The sequence below is a fragment of the Amblyomma mixtum genome, chromosome 9 (genome assembly GCF_055824585.1).
Source record: "Amblyomma mixtum isolate Tamu chromosome 9, ASM5582458v1, whole genome shotgun sequence".
NCBI classification, from domain to species: domain Eukaryota; kingdom Metazoa; phylum Arthropoda; class Arachnida; order Ixodida; family Ixodidae; genus Amblyomma; species Amblyomma mixtum.
This window is the reverse complement of record NC_143020.1, coordinates 41,954,559-41,974,300: the sequence shown is the minus strand read 5'-3', so window position 1 is coordinate 41,974,300 and position 19,742 is coordinate 41,954,559. Positions and strand designations below refer to the sequence as shown.

At 45.4% G+C, this 19,742-nt stretch overlaps 1 protein-coding gene across 1 annotated transcript; it reads right to left on the bottom strand.

Moving 5' to 3' along the window:
• Positions 1 to 9,261: 9,261 nt before the first annotated feature.
• LOC149328850 (uncharacterized) lies at positions 9,262 to 16,035 on the bottom strand. The gene is made up of 3 exons (XM_089561969.1): positions 15,791 to 16,035; positions 12,525 to 13,310; positions 9,262 to 10,296 (listed from the first exon to the last, which is right to left on the bottom strand). The coding sequence occupies exons 1-3, from the start codon at positions 15,828 to 15,830 to the stop codon at positions 9,776 to 9,778; spliced, it is 1,347 nt and encodes a 448-aa protein (XP_089418095.1). The 5' UTR covers positions 15,831 to 16,035; the 3' UTR covers positions 9,262 to 9,775.
• Between the last annotated feature and the right edge of the window lie 3,707 nt (positions 16,036 to 19,742).

The following is a 19,742-nucleotide window of genomic DNA, read 5'->3' as shown; positions in this document are numbered from 1 at the left end:
GAGAACCTCGGCGCGCAGCTTAGACACCGGCCGTCTTTATCTTCTACTTTGTCGCTCGGAGTAAGAAAAATTATTATCATAGTTCGCTATACGGCCATCGCTTTTGAGAACACTGTTAAGTACACCTGGCGGTCTACCCACCTGATTAACCCCGGAAGGAGTTTTTTTATTTTTTTATCACTAGCCTCGTAAAAGGGTTAAAGGTACTTTTCTGTGACAGTGTGCAGATTACTGTTTAACGCAAAATAGTGCCAGTATATCGACATGTGTGGTATTATTGGTCAAGCGTATATTTCTTTTTTGCGGCATCGGCTTGACCGTTACAACAAATGAGAATGGCTTCGTAGATGAAAAGATTCTAACTGAAAACGTTGCAATTTTGGCACTAAGGTGCTCCGTGCCGGCTGGCTCAATATGGTTGCCCTGCACGGGATCAGACACGTCCCGTGCTGTAAGAAGTGTTCATACTTAATTAGGATACCTTGTCCGCAGATGCTCAGCAATTTATAGTTGTATAACAAACAGGAATGAAGGATATTTGACCTTTTATGGAGATAGTTGGTTGCAGTTCCACTTGGACACTCGAGGAAAGAACTACTATATAGAGTGAAAAGAAGCCGTTTTCGAATCACGTGTTCAAAATGCTTGCCATCCATTGCAATGCACAATAGAATGCTCTTTTTGATGGAATTCCCAGGCGAAATTAGCATCCCTCGGGGAACCTTTTCAATTTATAACTTGATACGCCCTTCACGCCTTCAGATCGTCGAGGTTCACTGGTTCGGTAATGACAACTTCGTTGTTGAGGTAACCGCAGAGGAATGTATCGAGTAGTGAGAAACCGGGCGATCTTGGAGACCACGTTGTTCTAACCCCATGCCAAATCCATTGGTTCAGAAAGATGCTTTCCAGGAATTGCACCGCTCAGCAAAAAAAGAAGAAAACGTGGCGGAGCTCCGTCATGATGAAACCACATTTTTCTCAGCCCAGCTAGTGTAGCTCTCAAACAAATTTAGAGACGGCGCCTTTTAGGACGCAGTCTGTGGGCTTTTCACAGTAAGGTTTCCGCCGATAAGTAAAGACCAACAATACGGCCGTCATAAATGCTGTACCAAACATGTGATGACCATCTTACCAGGTGCTTGTCCTGGATTAGCCATTGTGGGTTCTTGTTGCACCAATAATGCGCATTGTGCAAGTTTACATTGAAGTCCCTGCAAAATTGGGCCTCGTCTGTCACAATTAATTAGGCACCATTTGCAAAAATCGAGCCGTTTCTGAAAGTCATTCGGTGTCAGTTCATGGTGAAGGCACACATGATTGGGGTCGTAGCTGTGTCTTGATAGTGATATCCAAACTGATGACGGGCTGGCTCTGTACGCGTTGGCGTCCCTGACACTTGCTTCTGGCCTGACAGAAACGTACGCGAGGATATCAATGTAAAAATTGTCGATTGCGCTCCCTGGTCTTTCCTTTTTTGAACATGAACTGATCCATCAGACTTATATAGATTAAATATGGATACGAACGTGGGAAAAGTCGGCACACGATTACGAGGATGTTGGGCAGCATACAGACTGGATGCCAGCTCCGCATTCATTTGTGCACTCACTTACGCGATTACCATGTCCATCTTATCGGAAGTGGATTATTGGGGTTGTGCTGGTGCGGCCATTCGCACAATTCACACAATGCGGCGCCACGTTTAAATCCTAGAGGGCACTTCCACAATTTGAAGTGATTTTAAACACTGTCACTGCAATGGCCTTTTCACACGCACACCTCGAAGAAAAGCGCCTGAAATGCAAACGACTGTGCTGTATTGGGAAACTGAAGTGAACACACTCTACCACAACCGCAAGAACTGCCCTATAGCTCACAGCCACTGCCGCTCAAGCGCTCCTTGCCATACTGAGAAACTTTTCTTTTTCGGGCGTGGTTCTTGATGCGCAGTGATTATGGGAAAAGAGATGATCAACTTAGCGAGTAAATGAATCCATGATGACGCACAAAATCGAGCCGTCGGGCAGCCGTACCAGAAGTGGCACGCGCTCACGCACGCACGCACGCACGCACACACACGCGCGCGCACACGCGCGCACGCCCACACATACGCCCACGCACGCACGCATGCACACACGCACGCACGCACGCACGCACACTCACACACGCCCACAACCACACGCACGTACGCACACACACACACAAACACGCAAACACACACACGCACGCCTCCCCCCACACACACGTACACACACACGCGGGCGTGCACACACACACACACACGCACACACGCAAACACACACGCAGGCACACTCACACACACACAAACGCCTGCAGATGCGCCCATCAGGGCTCTCAAAATCGACGTTCCTGTAACTGACAATGACTATAATTTTTTTTAACCAAAGCAACGAAGCAGTCGAAAATGCCGACCGCGGTCTAAACTGAGCGCCGAGGTTCTCTAGCGAGGTAAGTTAGCACACGCGTTTCGAACTGGGTGATGCATTCGTTACGAAACGTCACCTGCGGGCGATTCGATTACGCCATAGTTCCGGCGCTCCTCGTGCGCTCAGTTTCGGTCGCGTGCAGCAAAAAGCGTCAGCGTTCTTTGTGCTGCAGGGCTATAGAAATTGAGTTTTTCTTAGCTTCAAGAACCTGTGTGACACAAACTTCCAATTGGGACTAACCACCCATATACGATGAAGAAGAGAGTTAATTAATGGTTTTTTTTTCAATTACCTAGATAATTAAGGGGTTTTGTAGCATATTGTGTTGAGATTGGTTTTGCAGCATATAGGACAGAGATTGTGGTCCTAGACACATTTTTTCGCTATATTTAACTCAATATTTTACGGAATTTTTGAAAGTGCGCGCTAAATTTCCGGTGTATTCGACGCCGTATTCCCGACTACAATAAAAATACACAAGCACTTATCAATATATTAAAATATTTCTTTAATGCAGTTTGGTTTCATCAGTGGAGCGATGGTTGCGATGGAAAGAAAATGATCACGTCACGTCTATAAAAAGTGGCAGTATATATTTGTTTATTTTACTTATTTATTACATTCTGCCCGCCTCATGTACGATGCGGTTGCAGGATAGGGCGAGTAAAGCACATAAAAGCACAAATAAGAAAGCGGAATGCACATATGGAAAATCTTATCGGCATTAAGCAGCCACTCAAGAACTTAAAAAAGCCAGTATAAGTACCAGCAACTAAAAATTTCACAGGCTCAGGACAATATGAAGAATCAAGGATAACCGTAGCCGCGACAGACATATTTCACAATAGGAATACGAAAATGCAAGATATACTCAGGAATAGAACCAAAAATAAAAGCTGAAGAGATCGTTATTAATGGTTTTTTTAACCGTTTATAGGTAATTAAAAAGAATGCGCTGATAGTATCGTGTAGTCTTCACTGAATGTGTACTCATCTTGCAGGACACAAGATTAGGACATAGTAGTGTGAGTCATTTAAATAATTAATAGAAATTCGTTTTCTTTTTAATTGTTCACTTCGTGGCGCAAATTCCAATCACAACTTTAGAGACTAATTATTCAAAGGCTAATAGAATTTTCAGCACATGCGTAAGAGCAGGAGGTACTGAGATATTCCGATACGAACTTCCGGCCACCGCGGTGGCTCAGTGGTTATATTGCTCGGCTTCTGACCCAAAAGACGCGGGTTCGATCCCAGCAGCAGCGGTGGAATTTCTGTGGAGGCATAATTCAAGAGGCCCGTGTACTGTGCGATGTCAGTGCCCGTTAACACGTTCACGACGTCGTGGCCCACCGGTGGGTCACGCAACGTACTCCAGCCATGCTGCCGCAAATAACAAGGCGTTTCTCTCAGTGCGGCGGCGATATGCTTCGACAAATGCATGATAGTGCGTTTCCACTATCATATCTGAGATGGCGGTAGAGACATATATATTGACATCGGCGCTTGCAAGGCCTCTGATGATAAAGCTGACGGCTATCAGAAAACGGCGCAGAAAACGTTGCAGGTACCCGCTACAACATGAACTGGTGGGCGAGTTGGTCTGACATATTTTCTAGTGAAGCAGCGCAACGGCACAAGGCCAACGGAAGCGCTGTGTTTGTCCTCTTCTTCCGTTGGCCTTGTGCCGTTGCGCTGCTTCACTAGAAAATACCCGCTACAGCCTTTTGTTCGGGCGCTTTCCACATGCGTAACGGGCTTTTGAAAAGCGCTCACAATGTGTGCAAGATCTCAGCTCAAGAGTTAGTCTGTCCTATTCGCAATAACTTGGCTCACTCTCAGTGCCAAGCGTCATGGTCAAATTAGAGCGATGTCAAATTGGAGCCCTCCTGTGCTAATCAGCCTCCCGACTAGCAACAATGCTCTCAGCTTATTTTCTCTTTTTTTGACTGATGACATTTGGGACATGATGGATCATGAGACAAACAGATATGGGAAGCAGTACGTAGACTCGAACGTCCTACAAGAGGAATCGCGCGTGAAGAAATGGACTGAGGCAATCGTGCAAGAGATGAAAGTGCGCGGTAGTGTACTGATCTGCATGGCATCTAGTAAGGCTTCTTAGTATGCAGCACTACTAGGCAAGGAGCGATCTGTACGGCGTAAACTGCATTCGCCAGAACATGGCCCGCGACCGCTTTCTGCTGCTACTAAAGATCTGGCATTTCGCAGATAACGAGAAACCGAGCGCACAACAGGATCGTCTCTATCGTATTCGACCCTTGATGGAAAAAATGAATCGCAATGTCTGCTCAGTGTTGGAGCCAGGCAAAGTGATTGTCATTGACGAAACGATGATTCCGTGGCGTGGGCGCCTCGCCTTTAAGCAATACATCCGTGGTAAAGCGTACAAGTATGGAGTCAAGCTATAAAGGCCTTCACGAAAGAGGGCTATACATTGAAAGTGCAAATATATGCCGGAAAATCTGGCGCCTTAGTGGGCATGGGGCATGCCGAAGAAGTAGCAGTAAATTTGATGGCTGGCTTCACCGGCTGTTGTCGCACACTTTTCGTCGATAACTTCTACGCGAGCATTCCGCTTGCGTCACGCCTGTTAAAAGATGATACATTTTTATATGGCACCCTCCAATCGAACCGAAAGGGGCTTCGAAACACGTTACACAAGCTACAGTAAAAAAGGGGAAGTCGTTGGTCTTGAATCCCACAATGGCGTAAAGGTGCTGAAGTGGTTAGATAAACGGCCCGTTCTCATGATGACAACGGTTGATGAGCATGACGCCAGCCTTGTGGATACCGAAAAAAAAACGAGAAGGGTGCGCCGATCATGAAACTACGCACAGTGCTCGACTAACACGCGGCGAAAAAGGGCGTAGACTACAGTGGCCAAGTGACGTCCTACTAGTCCTGACTACGGAAAGGGCTGAAGTAGGATAGGAAAGCTGCGGTGGAGCTGATTGTTGGAAGTGCACTTGTGAACTCATGGGTTGTCCGTTCAATGGTGGACGGTAAAACGTCACCAATCATCGAATTCCGCGAGGAGTTGGCACGCGCACTCTACGCCTCAGCTCAGATTGAGACCGAAAGGACACGCGGAACAAAGCGCGCCCATACGCTGGAAAAGGCCGATGGGCCTGCCCAGTCTGTCCGAAGGAGATGTGCTGGATGCTACGCATCACTGAGAGCTCGCAGAAGCCCAGAGCAGACAAGGGTAATGGCGAAGAAATTTGTTACATTTCGCCATTTATGTGTTTGACATTTTTCAATCTTCTGCACGAGTAGAACTACGTTTTAGACATCGTGAGCTGGTGGCACATAAGACGTTTAGTTGCAAATGCTGTGATTTGAACTGTTTTTTTTTCTTCGAAAAATTTTTCTGGAAGTACTTCAATAAAATGTCGAGTTCGAGGTCTTTTCTTCAGGCTTGGTGCTTAGTGAACGCTGAAACGCAGGGTCACGTGGTGTTGCCCCACAAAGGGGAGCTGGTCGGTGGGTAGTGAACGTAGCAGGCAACGGCTTCAAAACGCAAACTCTTTATTGTGGAATCTTGAGCATGCCCAGGAAAAGAAAGAAGAATTGAGAGCGCGAGAGCAGCAAGCGCCTCTGGCACTTGTTTGGACCGGAACGACCGAAACTCTAGGCCGCGCTCTAGTTAAAAAAAAGCTGAAATTTTGTTGACATGAGGGGCGCCGTTTTTCAAGGACATCCTTGAGAATGTGCTTCAGTCGCGTTCATTGCCGATGAAGCGAGCACAGTCGCGGTAATAACTGACTCAATAAACTCTCCAGGTACCGTATGCTACAAGGATCCGTTATCCATTTTGTTTTTATGATCCATTTGGTTCTCTACGTCCGGTTATTATTTTTCGATGGCGTAGCCGTGCTGTTCCACCGTCCGTGGGTGGCGACCTGACTATTGGCTCATTGGCGACCGGACCGCACCATTGGATGCGCCTTGCAGCCAATATTGAACTGGAGCACGCAGCGAATGGTGATTTCTGTGATTGGTCGACTGCTGCTTTCTTCTGATGATTCCGTCACGCTTACGTCACGCGAAACGGAGCGGAAAATGAACAACGGATTCTTATAAAATACAGCCCCAGAGAAAGCAACTTCTTGGAAATGCACGGGCTAAGTGAACCATGCGCTGACTTTGTGCGCTAGCATACATGTTTCAAGTAGCCCGCACAAGCTATAGACCACCGAAAATGCCAGTAGAGCCATCTTTCAGCAGGTGGAAAAAATAGGTTCAGAAGTGTGCCCCACCGGTCTGTCAAGCCGCGCCCGAGGGAAGCGTCAGGTGACCCACCGGTGGGCCACGACGCACAGAGATCAATACTGAGAGAAGCCAACAGCCACAGAAACCAAGGGGACTTTTGTTTATAGTTTATTTATTTATTTATTTTCTGGTGTTGATAAATTTATAATATCACTGAATATGTTATCGCTTAAAGCTAATTGATTAGAAAAGCAGAAGAAAAAACAACCACATACCGCCGGTGGGATCCGAACCCACGACCTCCGAATTACGCGTCCGGTGCTCTACCGCTGAGCTACGGCGACGGCTGTCAAATCTTCTGCTTTTGGGGGTATTTATGTTTACAAATAACCTAACTTTGAGAGTGTTCATCAGCGCCACCCACGTTCTTAAGCGGCGGAATACTGTTATAAGGGACTACGCAGCGAACTTGTTAAAGAACCCCAGGTGGTCGGAATTTGCGGAGTCCTTCACTAAGGCGTCTCTCATCGCCTGAGTCGCATAGAGACGTCAAACCGTAGAAACGAAACTAAAACAAAATATAAATTTTCAGCCATTTCGAATCCGATTCGGAAAATGGGCGCCTAGAGTGCGCCAGAAATCCTGCGTAGAAATACTGCGTAGGAACTGACGAAATGGTGACGACACCTGCTTGTGGTTGCGTACCTACACGGCACCTTGGGAAATATTAGATAAAGGTGACCACTACATGAGGCTCAGACGCATGCACTCACACACTTAGCGCTGTCCAACTCTGACGCCGGCAAACTCAGCCGGGCTAGATCAACTGTTCGTTACACAATAACACTAGCAGCAGAGAGCTATTAGGTACCGGATGCTAGCTGTCAGAAAAAACATTAGGAATTTGTACCATTTACCTTATTTCGTTAATAGTATTATTGTAAAACCAGCAGAGAACATGCCTGGCATAAAAAGGCGAAGACCATAGCGAATGCTGGATCGCAGCAAAATTATGGGCCGCACTGCAGAAACTGCATATTCACATGTGAAGAAAGAAAGCATGAGTTGCAGGTTTTAAAAGCTAGTTTTTTATGGCGGAGGGCAACGTGATCGAAACTTCATGTTTGTTATCATCCCCAACAATTCTGAAATAAATATTTTTGGAGCAGCTAACCGTGCGCGGAGCGATATTAGTTCAAGTTAATGAACCCTAGGTGGCCGATACGGAGTTCTTCGGTACGGCGTCCTTTACAGCCCGAGTGGCTTTGGGACTAGAAACCCCCATGAAGGAAACCAACATTTTGGATTATTAATGATGATAGATTCCCTGATGGTGCAACGTAGGCAAGCTTTAAATAAAATCGCCTCTACAGCTAATATCTGAGATTATCCTCACACGGACAACCAGTAACTTTGGTCCAAAAAATAAATTACTTCCAGCAATAAATTACTTGGTGTCTTTCTTAAAAGTGTGTCATCTGCGTTAGACCATTTCAAGGTTCTCGCTACACTGAATACGTCGGCAATTGCAACGCCTGCCTCACATACTACAAAGCTATTATTCAAATTGTTCACGGACACTGCCGTTTTGGGGCAGCGGTAGGGATGATTATTTATTCGCGAAAATGATACGCTTGAAAACCTAATCCTCACAGGAATAAGATTCACTGAAGCGACACTTATTTTCCACAATGCTTACGGGAGCATTGCGTGAGAAAAATACACTTAGAAAAATGATTCAAATATGAAATTATGCGTTCCGGTGTGTTCCTCCGCTCTCTGTGTGCAAAAATACTACGGCGTTCAACACAGCCTTCTTTGTTACCTCTGCAAAGTGCTACAAAAAACATCCGACGAGAAGTCAGTGCTAGTCATCACCAACGGTAACTTGTCGCTGGTAGAGCTGGTATTTACGGCAAAAATTCATCTGTAAGTTTGTAGACTGTCCCAAGAAAACTTTATTTCACTCAATTTTATCTTTATGTGTTCTATGCATAACATTTTTTCCTGTTCAAAATAAAGCGCTGGAAACATGAAAATACCTGGTGTGACCCTTGGTTTGCGCTACGGGAGCGTTCTCAAACTCTGAATGCTTACAGCAACCTCTGCTGTGGTGACACCCAATGTGGCGGGCTGAAAACAATGAAGGAAGCTCCAGGGCCGGAATTGAATGTAAGAGGTTTGTCCTGGTCGTAAAAAGTGAGGCGGATGTGGAGTGAAACTTTGTTTCTCCATATTGAAGATTTCTTTCAGGTGAAGTGGGTGGGGTCCTTGCAGCAGAACTCTAGTAGTGAGGGCTGCCGTACGAGCTAGAATGATGTGTGCAATCTGGCCCTCCAGTGCGACACTGGTTAGTTAGACAGTTGGCTATTTAGACCAAACAGCGCACTGGTGAGTAGGAGTGGTCTTTATTTCGGCACCTGTATAGCCAGCGGGAACTGGCGTACCCGCCGTTTCCTGCACTCACCGCGGCTCGGTAGCAGGCATTACTTTTAATTTGCTTCTAGCGTCCAACTATCTTCCCCTCGTCATATGCATGACATATTCATGACATAGAGATCATGACATACAAGTATTCATGGCATAGACATGTTTATGAAATAGAGATGCATGACATAGAGATAAAGCACATGGTCACGTGGATTTCTCTATTTTTCCCGCGTTCTTTTACACACAGAAAAATATCAAAACGAGACCTGAAAATTTTGACGTCGTTCGGCAAGCTCTACAATATGACACCGGCATTTTTCGCCCAAATCGCAATAGCTATTTTATAATCAATCTATTAACTGCAGTGAATATATTAACAAACTACTTTGGAAAACTCATCAGTGATCAACATCATCTCTGAAGTTAGCTCCGAGTATCTTGCCCTGCTCTGTTTTTATATTTTCGACAACATTCGCTCGTACACTTTATATATTGTGATGTCCTTGGAGGTGTAAGCTGGGAAGTTGAAAATAAATTTTTGGACGTTTCAAAAAGAATACATTGGCCTATAATGTCATAAACACGCGTCACTGGAAACTTGCGGAGAAAAAGGCGTCAGCGTACTCGACGTTATACGCGGGTTCCTTCTACTGCTGAGACTAGAATATGCCAGGAACAATACGATACCTAACCTGTTCGCAGTACTGTTTCCAGTAGCGACCGTACTTCTGGGAACACTTTTTCTCGTCTCTGTAACTTCTGTGCAGTATTAGAATGGCCAGGAAGACGACGTATAGGTACGGCACCACACTCGAAGCCCCACTGGGCAACGCCCAGCATAGACCGGCAATGATCTCGAACATGTAGTTGGCGTGACGGCTCAGCGACCAGAACCCTGACACCAATAGCAGGTTGATTTTTGGGTTTCCAGTAGCGTCGTGGTATGCAGCACGGATCAGCTTGGGTGGTGATCCCCATATTTTGCATTTGCCTTGCGTAGCCCTGACAACTTGTTTTTGGTAATCTGTCCAGTACTCCAAGCCGATCATCAAAACACCCAAGACGAGAATGATGGTCGCTCTTAATGGGTCGTCTTCTGGACTGTTCTTGACCATGTACAAGCTTGTCAATGGGAAGAAAAGGCTCAGAAAGCAAACGCATCCCCAGCAGAGGTAGAAACCTGCAAAATATAGACAACTTAAGTTTTTTCGTGCTTATTATTTTACATGCATATGACAAAACTCCGACAAAAACCAGGCGTTTCTTAAACCCACATCTTCAAGTACTGTCTTCTCTCGTGCCATAATTTTATACCTTAGGGAGTCATGCGCTATAGCAGTTTCCCTTCTGAGTAAAGGCATGCCACTTGGTTACAGCAACGACGACAAGAAGCGACCTACGATTCCCGTTTCGTTATTTCTCTTAATCTTTAAGGAGAGGCAGCTCGCAGTTGCTTAAAAGTTTTGCATGATTCCCCAGTCAGTCATTTGACGTGGTCAGTTTAATGCATTCCGTATCCGCATATTCTAGCAGGTAGCTCGCTCACAATCCCACCACTAATTTCACACGCCCGCTGAGCTATTACAGTATTATCAGCAGCAACAGCTGACTCCAGTCTAATGCAAGACGAGTAAAGGTAGTCTGAAAATAACCCGCTACTGCGCGAGATGTGGCCACGTTCTCCCGGCAAAGTTCATGAGCTTCTTTTTCAGCCTGGTGGCACATGCGTAAAGAAGGTGTGATAAAGAGCAAGAGGTCCTAGAATCAAATGCTAACTGTGGTCGGCGTCCATTGATGCGACTGAATTGCGAAGCATCATGTCTGTCATGCAATACTCATCATAAGCTTAACTGCGTCCACTTCAGGGCAGAGACAACTCCGATATCACTCGAAATGAAGAAGATCTTGTGTCAGCAGCGGCTACCTCGCACCATTAACGTTCTCACCTGACCCAGCTTCTCGAGCCGCTGATGGCCATGAGTGAGCTGGCCCCTCTAGTAATCACATACTCCCCATAAAGAACAAAACTTCATGCCCGGCTAGTTGGTAGGACATAGTTGAAACTTGGATCGCCTTTTGCGCTGAACCAAGTTTCAACTATGTGACTATATAGAGGCCCGGAATTGATTATGATGGTCATAATGTAATGCAATGTATCCACGAAAACTAGCACAAGAGTATGTCCAGTGTATGAATTTATTTTAGGAGTTCTGCGAACGTCACGTAATGAATAAATAATTTTAAAATTAGGTGCTCGCAGTCAACTAGAGACATCTACAGCGTATGTTCTTTGCCATCCTGGCCCTAATGACATTAAGTCGACGATCTCAGGGCGGCTTCTCATTGGGCATCCTGAAGTGGCTTGGGCCAGGTGGGGTGCAGCCCAGAAATATTTTTTTTGTGAGGTGTCTACATAAACCAATTGAGAGCACAGAGGAGCAACATCATCTTTAGAGCCAACACCTCCGGGTTAGTGAAGCTAGCTCGAACATTTTCGTGATGCGCTCTCAAGAATCCAGTAACAATTAGCACTCGTGCACTCTTCTTAACCTCATTAAATAACATTTGAGGCCTCCACAAAGGACACATCAGTTACCTTGCCCTCTCACTGCATGCCGTGTCTATGCACACCCTGAGAAAGGCTGGTCTCTTCTTAACTTGCGCCTGTCATTTTCCGCTCCCTAGATTACAGCTTTGCCCCAGTTTAATTGTGCAATGTACAACACTTTGGTGGTCTCTCTGTGCTCGATATCCGAAAATATCCCAAGTTGCGTCGCCCACGCCTCCTTTCCACCCTGGTAACGTAAAATCTTTGGCTCATCTTGACAATCTAATGTTCTTGAATCTCTACTCCTGATGGTAGCCACTTTGACACTACCAAGAAGCATATGGTTAGCTCTAGTCTTTTATCCCAGCCTCAACAACAGCTATAACGAGGTGTAAGTTCAGTCAAAGACGGACTTTTGCAGTGACCGCTGGAAGAGGATTTAAGTTTGTCCTTTTCGGTGAGCGTTGATTTATAGTTTCTTAGATTCTCACAATACGATGTATAAACACACTTCTATCTATGTTGTGGATCCGGAAGGAATAAATAAGTATTTTCCGCACCTGAACGAAAAATCCGTGTGAACAAAATTATATGTATTCTGAGAAATTAACATAAAAGAAAAGTTTGAAATTTAAAGACTTCCCGTCTGTAAGAAATTGGCAACAGTATTCGTGGAGACAATTTCGTCTACAGGCTCCAAAACCATGTAGTAATCATGAGAACGTGCGAGGAGATGGTGTCTGTGCACTGTTTCTTTTTGAAATAATTGGCTAGTCTGGTGTGAAAGCCCAGAAGCGCTCGTCGTTACACATTTCCCTATGAGGTCTAATGGGCCAATCCCAATCAAGTAGCGTGCTTACCTGCTCTGTCGTCTGTAATGTCAATAGTTTGCATGTAACCGTCTTCCCACCAAAAGAACTTCGCTATATACACAGTCTGCAGTATAGCCGTCACTCCCACGGACCAGTTCCAACCACTAGTCTCCACCTGAGCTTTCCAGCTTAGCAGCACCATCAGCTGCCATAACATCATTCCGAAGCGGCAGTTTGTCCATTGTTTGATGTCCAGTCGCTGTCCGATCCGCGGGTAGAGCTCTAGGCCCCAATAGAAATCAAAGATGATGTTCCCGGAGGTGCCGCATTCTCCAGGGGAAGGCTTCACTCTGCCCTTGATGTACAGTAGCAATGGAACTGCGTAGGCCATCAGAGTGAGGGAAACAGCTGCCCCAGGAAGACTCCTGTACAGCGGCTCACACGGAGTGTCTAGGACCAGAAGGGCGAAGGCAGCTAATGCCACAGTGATCAGGTAATATGTGAAGCCTGTCATGCGGTACATGGGCCGGTGACCTGTACGCGTTGGTGGCCCGTAGTAAGCTCTCCCAGGCAGCACTAGAAGCGACAGGCCGCTGTAGGCAGTGTACGCCGCAAGAAGGATAGAGGACTTCAGCCACGTGCCGCCTTGGCAAGTCCACGAGTCGTAGCAGAACGCCATGAATCCCCGCTGCAGAGCTTTCACCGTGGAGGCATCATGGGCGACGACGAAGGATATGGCGCATACCACGAAATTTGGAACCAATATGATGAGGAGCAAGGGAGTTAAAGTGTGCGATATGAAGGGAAGATAGGAGCCATCTGCTTCTTGCAGGACTGCGTGGGAGAAAGAAAAGAAATATTAGTTCGTTGGCCTCAAATAAGGACCCAGCACAGGGGAGTGGCGAAGACACAAGCGGGTAAATTCCCGGAAACAAAGAAGTCGTGAAGGTAGAGGAAAAATAAGCTGCAGTCTCAAGCGAACACCGTTATGCAGACCAACCATCATAGTTTATAGGATAGGATTACTAGCTCAGAAACCACCATGCTTCAAAGCTGCCCTAAGCGTGTAAAAGCAGCATAATTTTAGGTTTGGGAACTACACAATCAACAAGCAATGATGCAGCAAGTGATGACTAGTTAGTCATGACTAACCATCACCAGTGACTGATTAGTCATGACTGGTTAGTCGTTAAGCAGTCATGACTATTTAGTCTTAAACAGTCATGAGTAGTTATGACTGGTTAGTCATGACTAGTCATGACTGGTTTGTCATGGCTGGTTAGTCTTAACTAGCCGGTCATTAGCCAGACATGACTAGTTCGTCTTTAACCAATCATGACTAGTTAGTCATCAACTAATTAGTCCTGACTAGCTAGTTATTAACCCGTCATCATTTAACTAGTTATGAGTAGTTAGTCATTTACCAATCATGACTGGTTAGTCAATGACCAATCATGACTGGTAAGCCATGGGTCATGACCCAATGTGCTTAAAATGCATTCAAACATATTGTATTAATTTCATATTTCGCATTTTTTGTCCCTATGATTAAACTGCAATACGAATGCTTGAACGTGAAAAGTACATTTTTGCCTGCTTAGCATATTTACAATGCATTAAAAATGTTCTAAAATATACATAAATACATTACATTACATTAGAAATACACGAAAAGTATACATTTAAAACAGTAAAAATATATTCACTTCGGCTTAAAAAAATCGTGACGGAAGTGCCCCAGCAATTAAGAAGTGCTCCGACAAGCGCCATACTTGGTTGCTTATACATACCCACCAAGAGCGACGCACTAACTTGCCCGGTGAGGTGTTTTTTTGCGCTAAGGCTATGGGCCCACAAATTATCCGAGAAGTGCCCTACTGGTCACGTTCGAATCTCGGGCCACTCGATAACCGAACTGCTAGTCGAAACTTGCGTCATAAATCGGTCAGGAGTCGAACTGTCAACCAACAGATACATGGTAGTCTAAGGGAGCCGGTCCGCCTTGCCGGTCGTGGTCCTTTTCGCTGACATATTCAGGCCCGGAAGTACCCAAGGCGCCTTCGCCGATATCATGCTATCACCTTCTCCGCACGTAGTGTAAATGAGTGTTGATTACCTTCCTGTTAGAAGTTACCATAAACGAAAGAACGACAGGAAAGGGAGAGTTTCCACTGTTCCCTGAAACGTCATTTCGAGCCCTAGATGGTTCCATGGTAGCTTGAAGTGTAATGCAAATATCTTTACGCAGACTGCCCATATGTTAGAATTTAAGTATCCTTGGACGGATTAATTGCGTATTTAAGAAAATACTTTTTAAATACGTTGCCAATACCAGAATGCGATTTCCCGAAACTCGATTTCGAGCACTAGATTGTTCAACGACAGCTTGTAGTGCGCTGCAAACATGCTAATGCGGACTGCCGATTTGCTAGAATTTCAGTATTCTTTGGACGAATGAATTGCGTATTTACGGAATTACACTTCAAATACGTTGACAACACGCATATGCCATTTCCCGGAATGCTATTTCGAGCACTCGACTGTTCAACGGCAGCTAGAAGTGTGCTGCAAATACGTTTAAAAGGACTGCACGTGTGTTAGAATTGAAGTATACTTGGGATGAATTAATTTCGTATATACGAAAGTACTATCGCGCTCAATATGAGTTGCAACGCGCGGTCATCGACCGGGGCTCGTTCCGTGGTGTGCCTCCTCCAAACAGTCGCTCGGAATTCTGGGAGAAACTGCTGTTCCAGGAAAGAACAGCACCCCCGCTCTGGAAAAAAGTTTCACCCAGAATTCCGAGCGACTGTTTGGAGGAGGCACACCACGGAACGAGCACCGGTCGGTGACCGCGCGTTGCAACTCATATTGAGCGCGATAGTACACTTTTAATACACTGACAAGATGCTAAAACTGCATACATAGGTTTTCAGGTATTTGAAAAGTGCTCGAAGTATGCTTTAAGTGATGGTATTTTTGGCATATTTTAAGAATATATTTCGAATACGATACATGCAATTTCAGGAACGTATTTCCTACATATTTTTAGTGCATTCATAAATACAAAACATGTTTAAAATGCAATTTAAAAAGCTCACCGTATATTCCAAACGTATTAGTTTCTGCTAAGGGTAAAGCCGCCCGACGAGTCTCAATTACCACGCAAAGCAATGTCTACACACTCGTGACTTCCTTCAACACTTTTGATACGTTGGGCATAACTGCTGATTAATTGGGTTTAAAGTACACAAGCAGTCACACCGACCTCGTAGTTCTGAAAAGCGAAAAGTGAAATGCGGATTTCCGCTTACCTGGTTGTCTCTCGTGCTTAGCCGGCCGGACATGTTTCATAACTGCTGGTAGGTGACGGCGGTCCCTTCAGCAACAAGGGTTTTCCTTCCTTGTTAAGGCGAATGTCGTGGCCTAAACCAGTTGTCAGCGGTTCCTATTCTTTTTCCTGAATGGAGACCGGAACGTTTGCAGTCCGCGTGTTATTTGCGACTCCTCCTCCGCAACACTCACACGTACTCGCTTCGTGGTGCTGCGCACTGCTACGGCCAAAACAAGAAGGAGCGGACTGCAAACACTCCGGCGAAGCAGTGATAGACTCGTAGGAAGCTGCTTTTTCAAGATAGTGACCGCTGATAAGCGGTACAAGGGCGATCCAGCAAAACGAGTGGCCCTCTCCAAAAGCGGTACAAACAGAGATTCTAGGCTTATCTCGATTCTTTATTTGACTTTGCTGGTTTCCCCGAAAACACGCCCGTTTGTTCGTCTTGGAACGCAGTAGGTTTCATTAATATATACGATAGCAGTCGCTTGGTTCAGTCTCCACACAGGCTCCTACTGCAAGAGCAGTACAGTAATATGTGCCTGTTTTTCTCTTCAATTTTGCTTAGGCTGGTGTGTATCGGAGACTTTGTAGTGCGTTTTGTGTCATTCGTGTCATTTTGTGTCATTTTTGTCGTTTTGTGTCAATTATGTCATAGTAACTGTAACATTTTCCCCAAAATAAATATGCCTTACTCTGTTCATTAAAACCCAAAACGTTTAAAACAGTGCTTACAACCGTAGCAAGGGGCTGGACGTGGTTCGAAGAAATAAATAGCCAGAGGAGCCAAGCTTCTAGGAAAACACAAATTCGTCTTGGCATTTGCACAAAATGTTTTGAGATGAAAACAAATAGGGATAACGAAATGAAATAAAAGCCACAATTCTAAAGAGCTCACAAAGCGGAAACGCCATATAGGCGCACGCAAAAGTCGTGGCGAAAGGCTCTGTTTGCAGATTTACACATTAAAAATGCATGCGATAGAGTACAGTAAGTTCGACAATTAACTGCATAGGTTCCATATTTCCGGTGAAAGCTTGTGTGAACCATCAACTAACTCAAACTAAAAATTTTTCTGAACTGCGGTGCCAACATATGGTATACGCCACTCACCGCAGGCAATTTTGTTTTGAACAGACTGTAGTTACCATGCGTTAGGTTTCGAGTCAGTTTTTTTATGGTTGGCACCACAGCCTCGCACCTAAAAGACACAAGACACAAACAGCCAGTTATGCGCTTCCTCAGTTTTTTCATGTTGAGTGCGAATTTACCCAATGTACGCCGTCAGCCTATGCTCCTACGCCACATTTCTGCAGCAATGCTCTCAACCAAAACTCGTATTGCTCTCGTGCAGTGTTTTTTCCCCAACGGTGTCCACGCCAACGCATGCGGCACACATCTCTCCCTTACACCGGCACAGAGCTCTAAGCTCGAATATTAGTTCGATAGTAGCATTAGTTGATAAAGAACCCAATGTGCAATGCACATCTCGCAATGTGTTGCAATCCGACACGAGGCGTCATAGGCTGCAACTAGGCTGCTTAAACCATTATTGTGCGCGCTAATCAACATGGCGCTTGCAATTTCAGTGATTGCCTTAACTGTTTCTTTTTGCCCACATTTCTTTGCGTTATAAACCATCTCGTGGATGTTTGGTTATGATATGGGCAAAGGCGCAAACTGTTTAAAAGGATACTGAACCAAATTTTTGGAGCTGCTGTTTTTCATGTAAACAAGAGCTTGACTGCTAAAATTGGTAAATCCAACAAGCATTTTAGCGAAAAAAGGCGGATAGCACGTTTTTTTTTCGCAATTTCCTGCCGTATCGTTGCACCTGGTGGCCGCCTGTGGAAGCTGCGACTAGACGTCATAACACCCGCGCACCCACTGTTCCCGTATTAGCAGGACCGCCATCGCTACTCACGGGCATCGTCAATTTTGCGCCGGCAGCGTCGGAGTTTCGGAGCCTTATCACTTGGTCTACCAAAACTCCAGTGCGACATCTCGAGTGACGCGACCGGTGTCCCATCGGACGAGGGCGTCAAGACGTCACGCTCTTCACTTCGCGCCAGCCGGGAAGGCTTTGCGCGCGCTGATTAAAGATCGCAAATAAAACTATCCGCTGAAAAATATGCGCAGTGACGACTAGATTTCGGTGTAATCATATACCGAGAACCTTTTTCAGTGTTGTTGTTCAAGTATAAGATTTTGCTTTAGTGACCGTTTAAAGTTTGTTCATTCTACAAAGCTGCCAGCACGCGGATTCATCGCTCTGTTTTTCTAGATCTGTCTCGATTGGTCACACCCAGGTGGTGCCTTTTACCTTGTCCAGAGCTGTCCGGAGCTGTCTGAACAGCGCTTCCGCCCCGAATACCTGATTGTTCTGCGTTCTTACGCGGGAATGTAAACGGTTCCTACCACATCTATCATTTATTCCTTAAGATTGGTGAATGGGTTATGGGGGTTTAACATCCCAAAGCGACTCCAGCTATGAGGAGCGCCCTAGTGAAGGGCTCAGGAAATTTCAAACACCTGGGGTTTTTTAACGGGCACTGACATCACAGTGTACACGGTCCTCTAGAATTTCACCTCCATCGAAATTCGACCACCGTGGCTGGGATTGGACCCGCGTGTTTCGGGTTAGCAGCCCAGTGCCACCACAACTCCGCCGCCTTTATTCCTTAAGAGTGATGGCAGTCACGAAATGATAAAAGTGAATTGGTGTGAAGGAATATACCGTCTTAGCGGAACTTCTGCCCTTAACAGATATATTTCACTGACAGCGCAAGGCGAATGCGCGTTCGAATCCCACAGTTGTTAAAAATGTCGAGCTTAAAAATGTCCCCCCGCACTTGAAGCGTGACTCAGATCACTGTAGGCAACGGGGCGCTTGAATTCGTGAAAATCGAGAAAGGACATGAAACCGCACCTCCTTCATAGCCAGTACGTGCGAACATTCTGGCACCGCCTAAGCCGTGTATACTAGCCGGCTTGGGATGTGTGACCGAAAAAAAAAGATAATGGTGCTGGGAGCCGATGATGACTAAGCATTGTGCTATGTGGCAGGTTAAGTGCTGCACGAACATAAGGAGGAAAACCTGGAAAAAAATGTTCCTCAGTATAACAATACTAAATGAAATATGTAAATAATTCATTATGTCAGGAAATCATCATCAACCAGGTGGTGCTGAATGAGCGTTTTTTTTTTCAGCAGCACTCCACTGAACGGAGCCGGCTTGTCTCATTTAGATTCCTTCACAATGTGGTGCCTGACGGAAGAAAAGTAACGGAGATTTTCACTTGCATGCAATATTCATTTTCAGTTCGCTGTTCTATTCTAGTAGGCTTACTCGAGACACTTCAAGTTTTTCCAACATACCAAACAAACCAAAGTCAAAATGGCAGCTACTAAAGATGTACGCCGCCTCAACATATAATGAAGATGTTAAGAATTATGGCGAAGTAGGCTAATGTGGTGCAATGACAAAGTAAAATGAAGAGGTTGTGAAGTCTTTGCCTTGATTGTTTATAGATTATTTTGGTGGGTATACTTATCAGTTCTGAGAATTTTATAGGCGAAGGGAGGACGCGATTTGTTGTATGCGCGTCTATTTGTGCGAAGTTTTATGCCTGAGACGCTAGGAAATTAGGGGAAACATTTGCATTTAACCATACTGTATACGCCTTTCCCTAAACAATTTAGTAGAACGTTAAGTTGGGCGAGTTGGTATGGGTTCATGGTTGAAAAACAGCGCACAAAAGACTAGAGACAAGAGTAAAGGCAACGACAGGACAAGCGCTGAACTCACAACTAAGGCTTTATTGCGAAAACCTGGGTAAGTAAGGAAGGCGTAATACATGAAAACAAACAAAACTAGGCAATGATAAAACTAGCGTGCGCCCGAAGCCCAAACGTCTGCCAAGAAACGTGA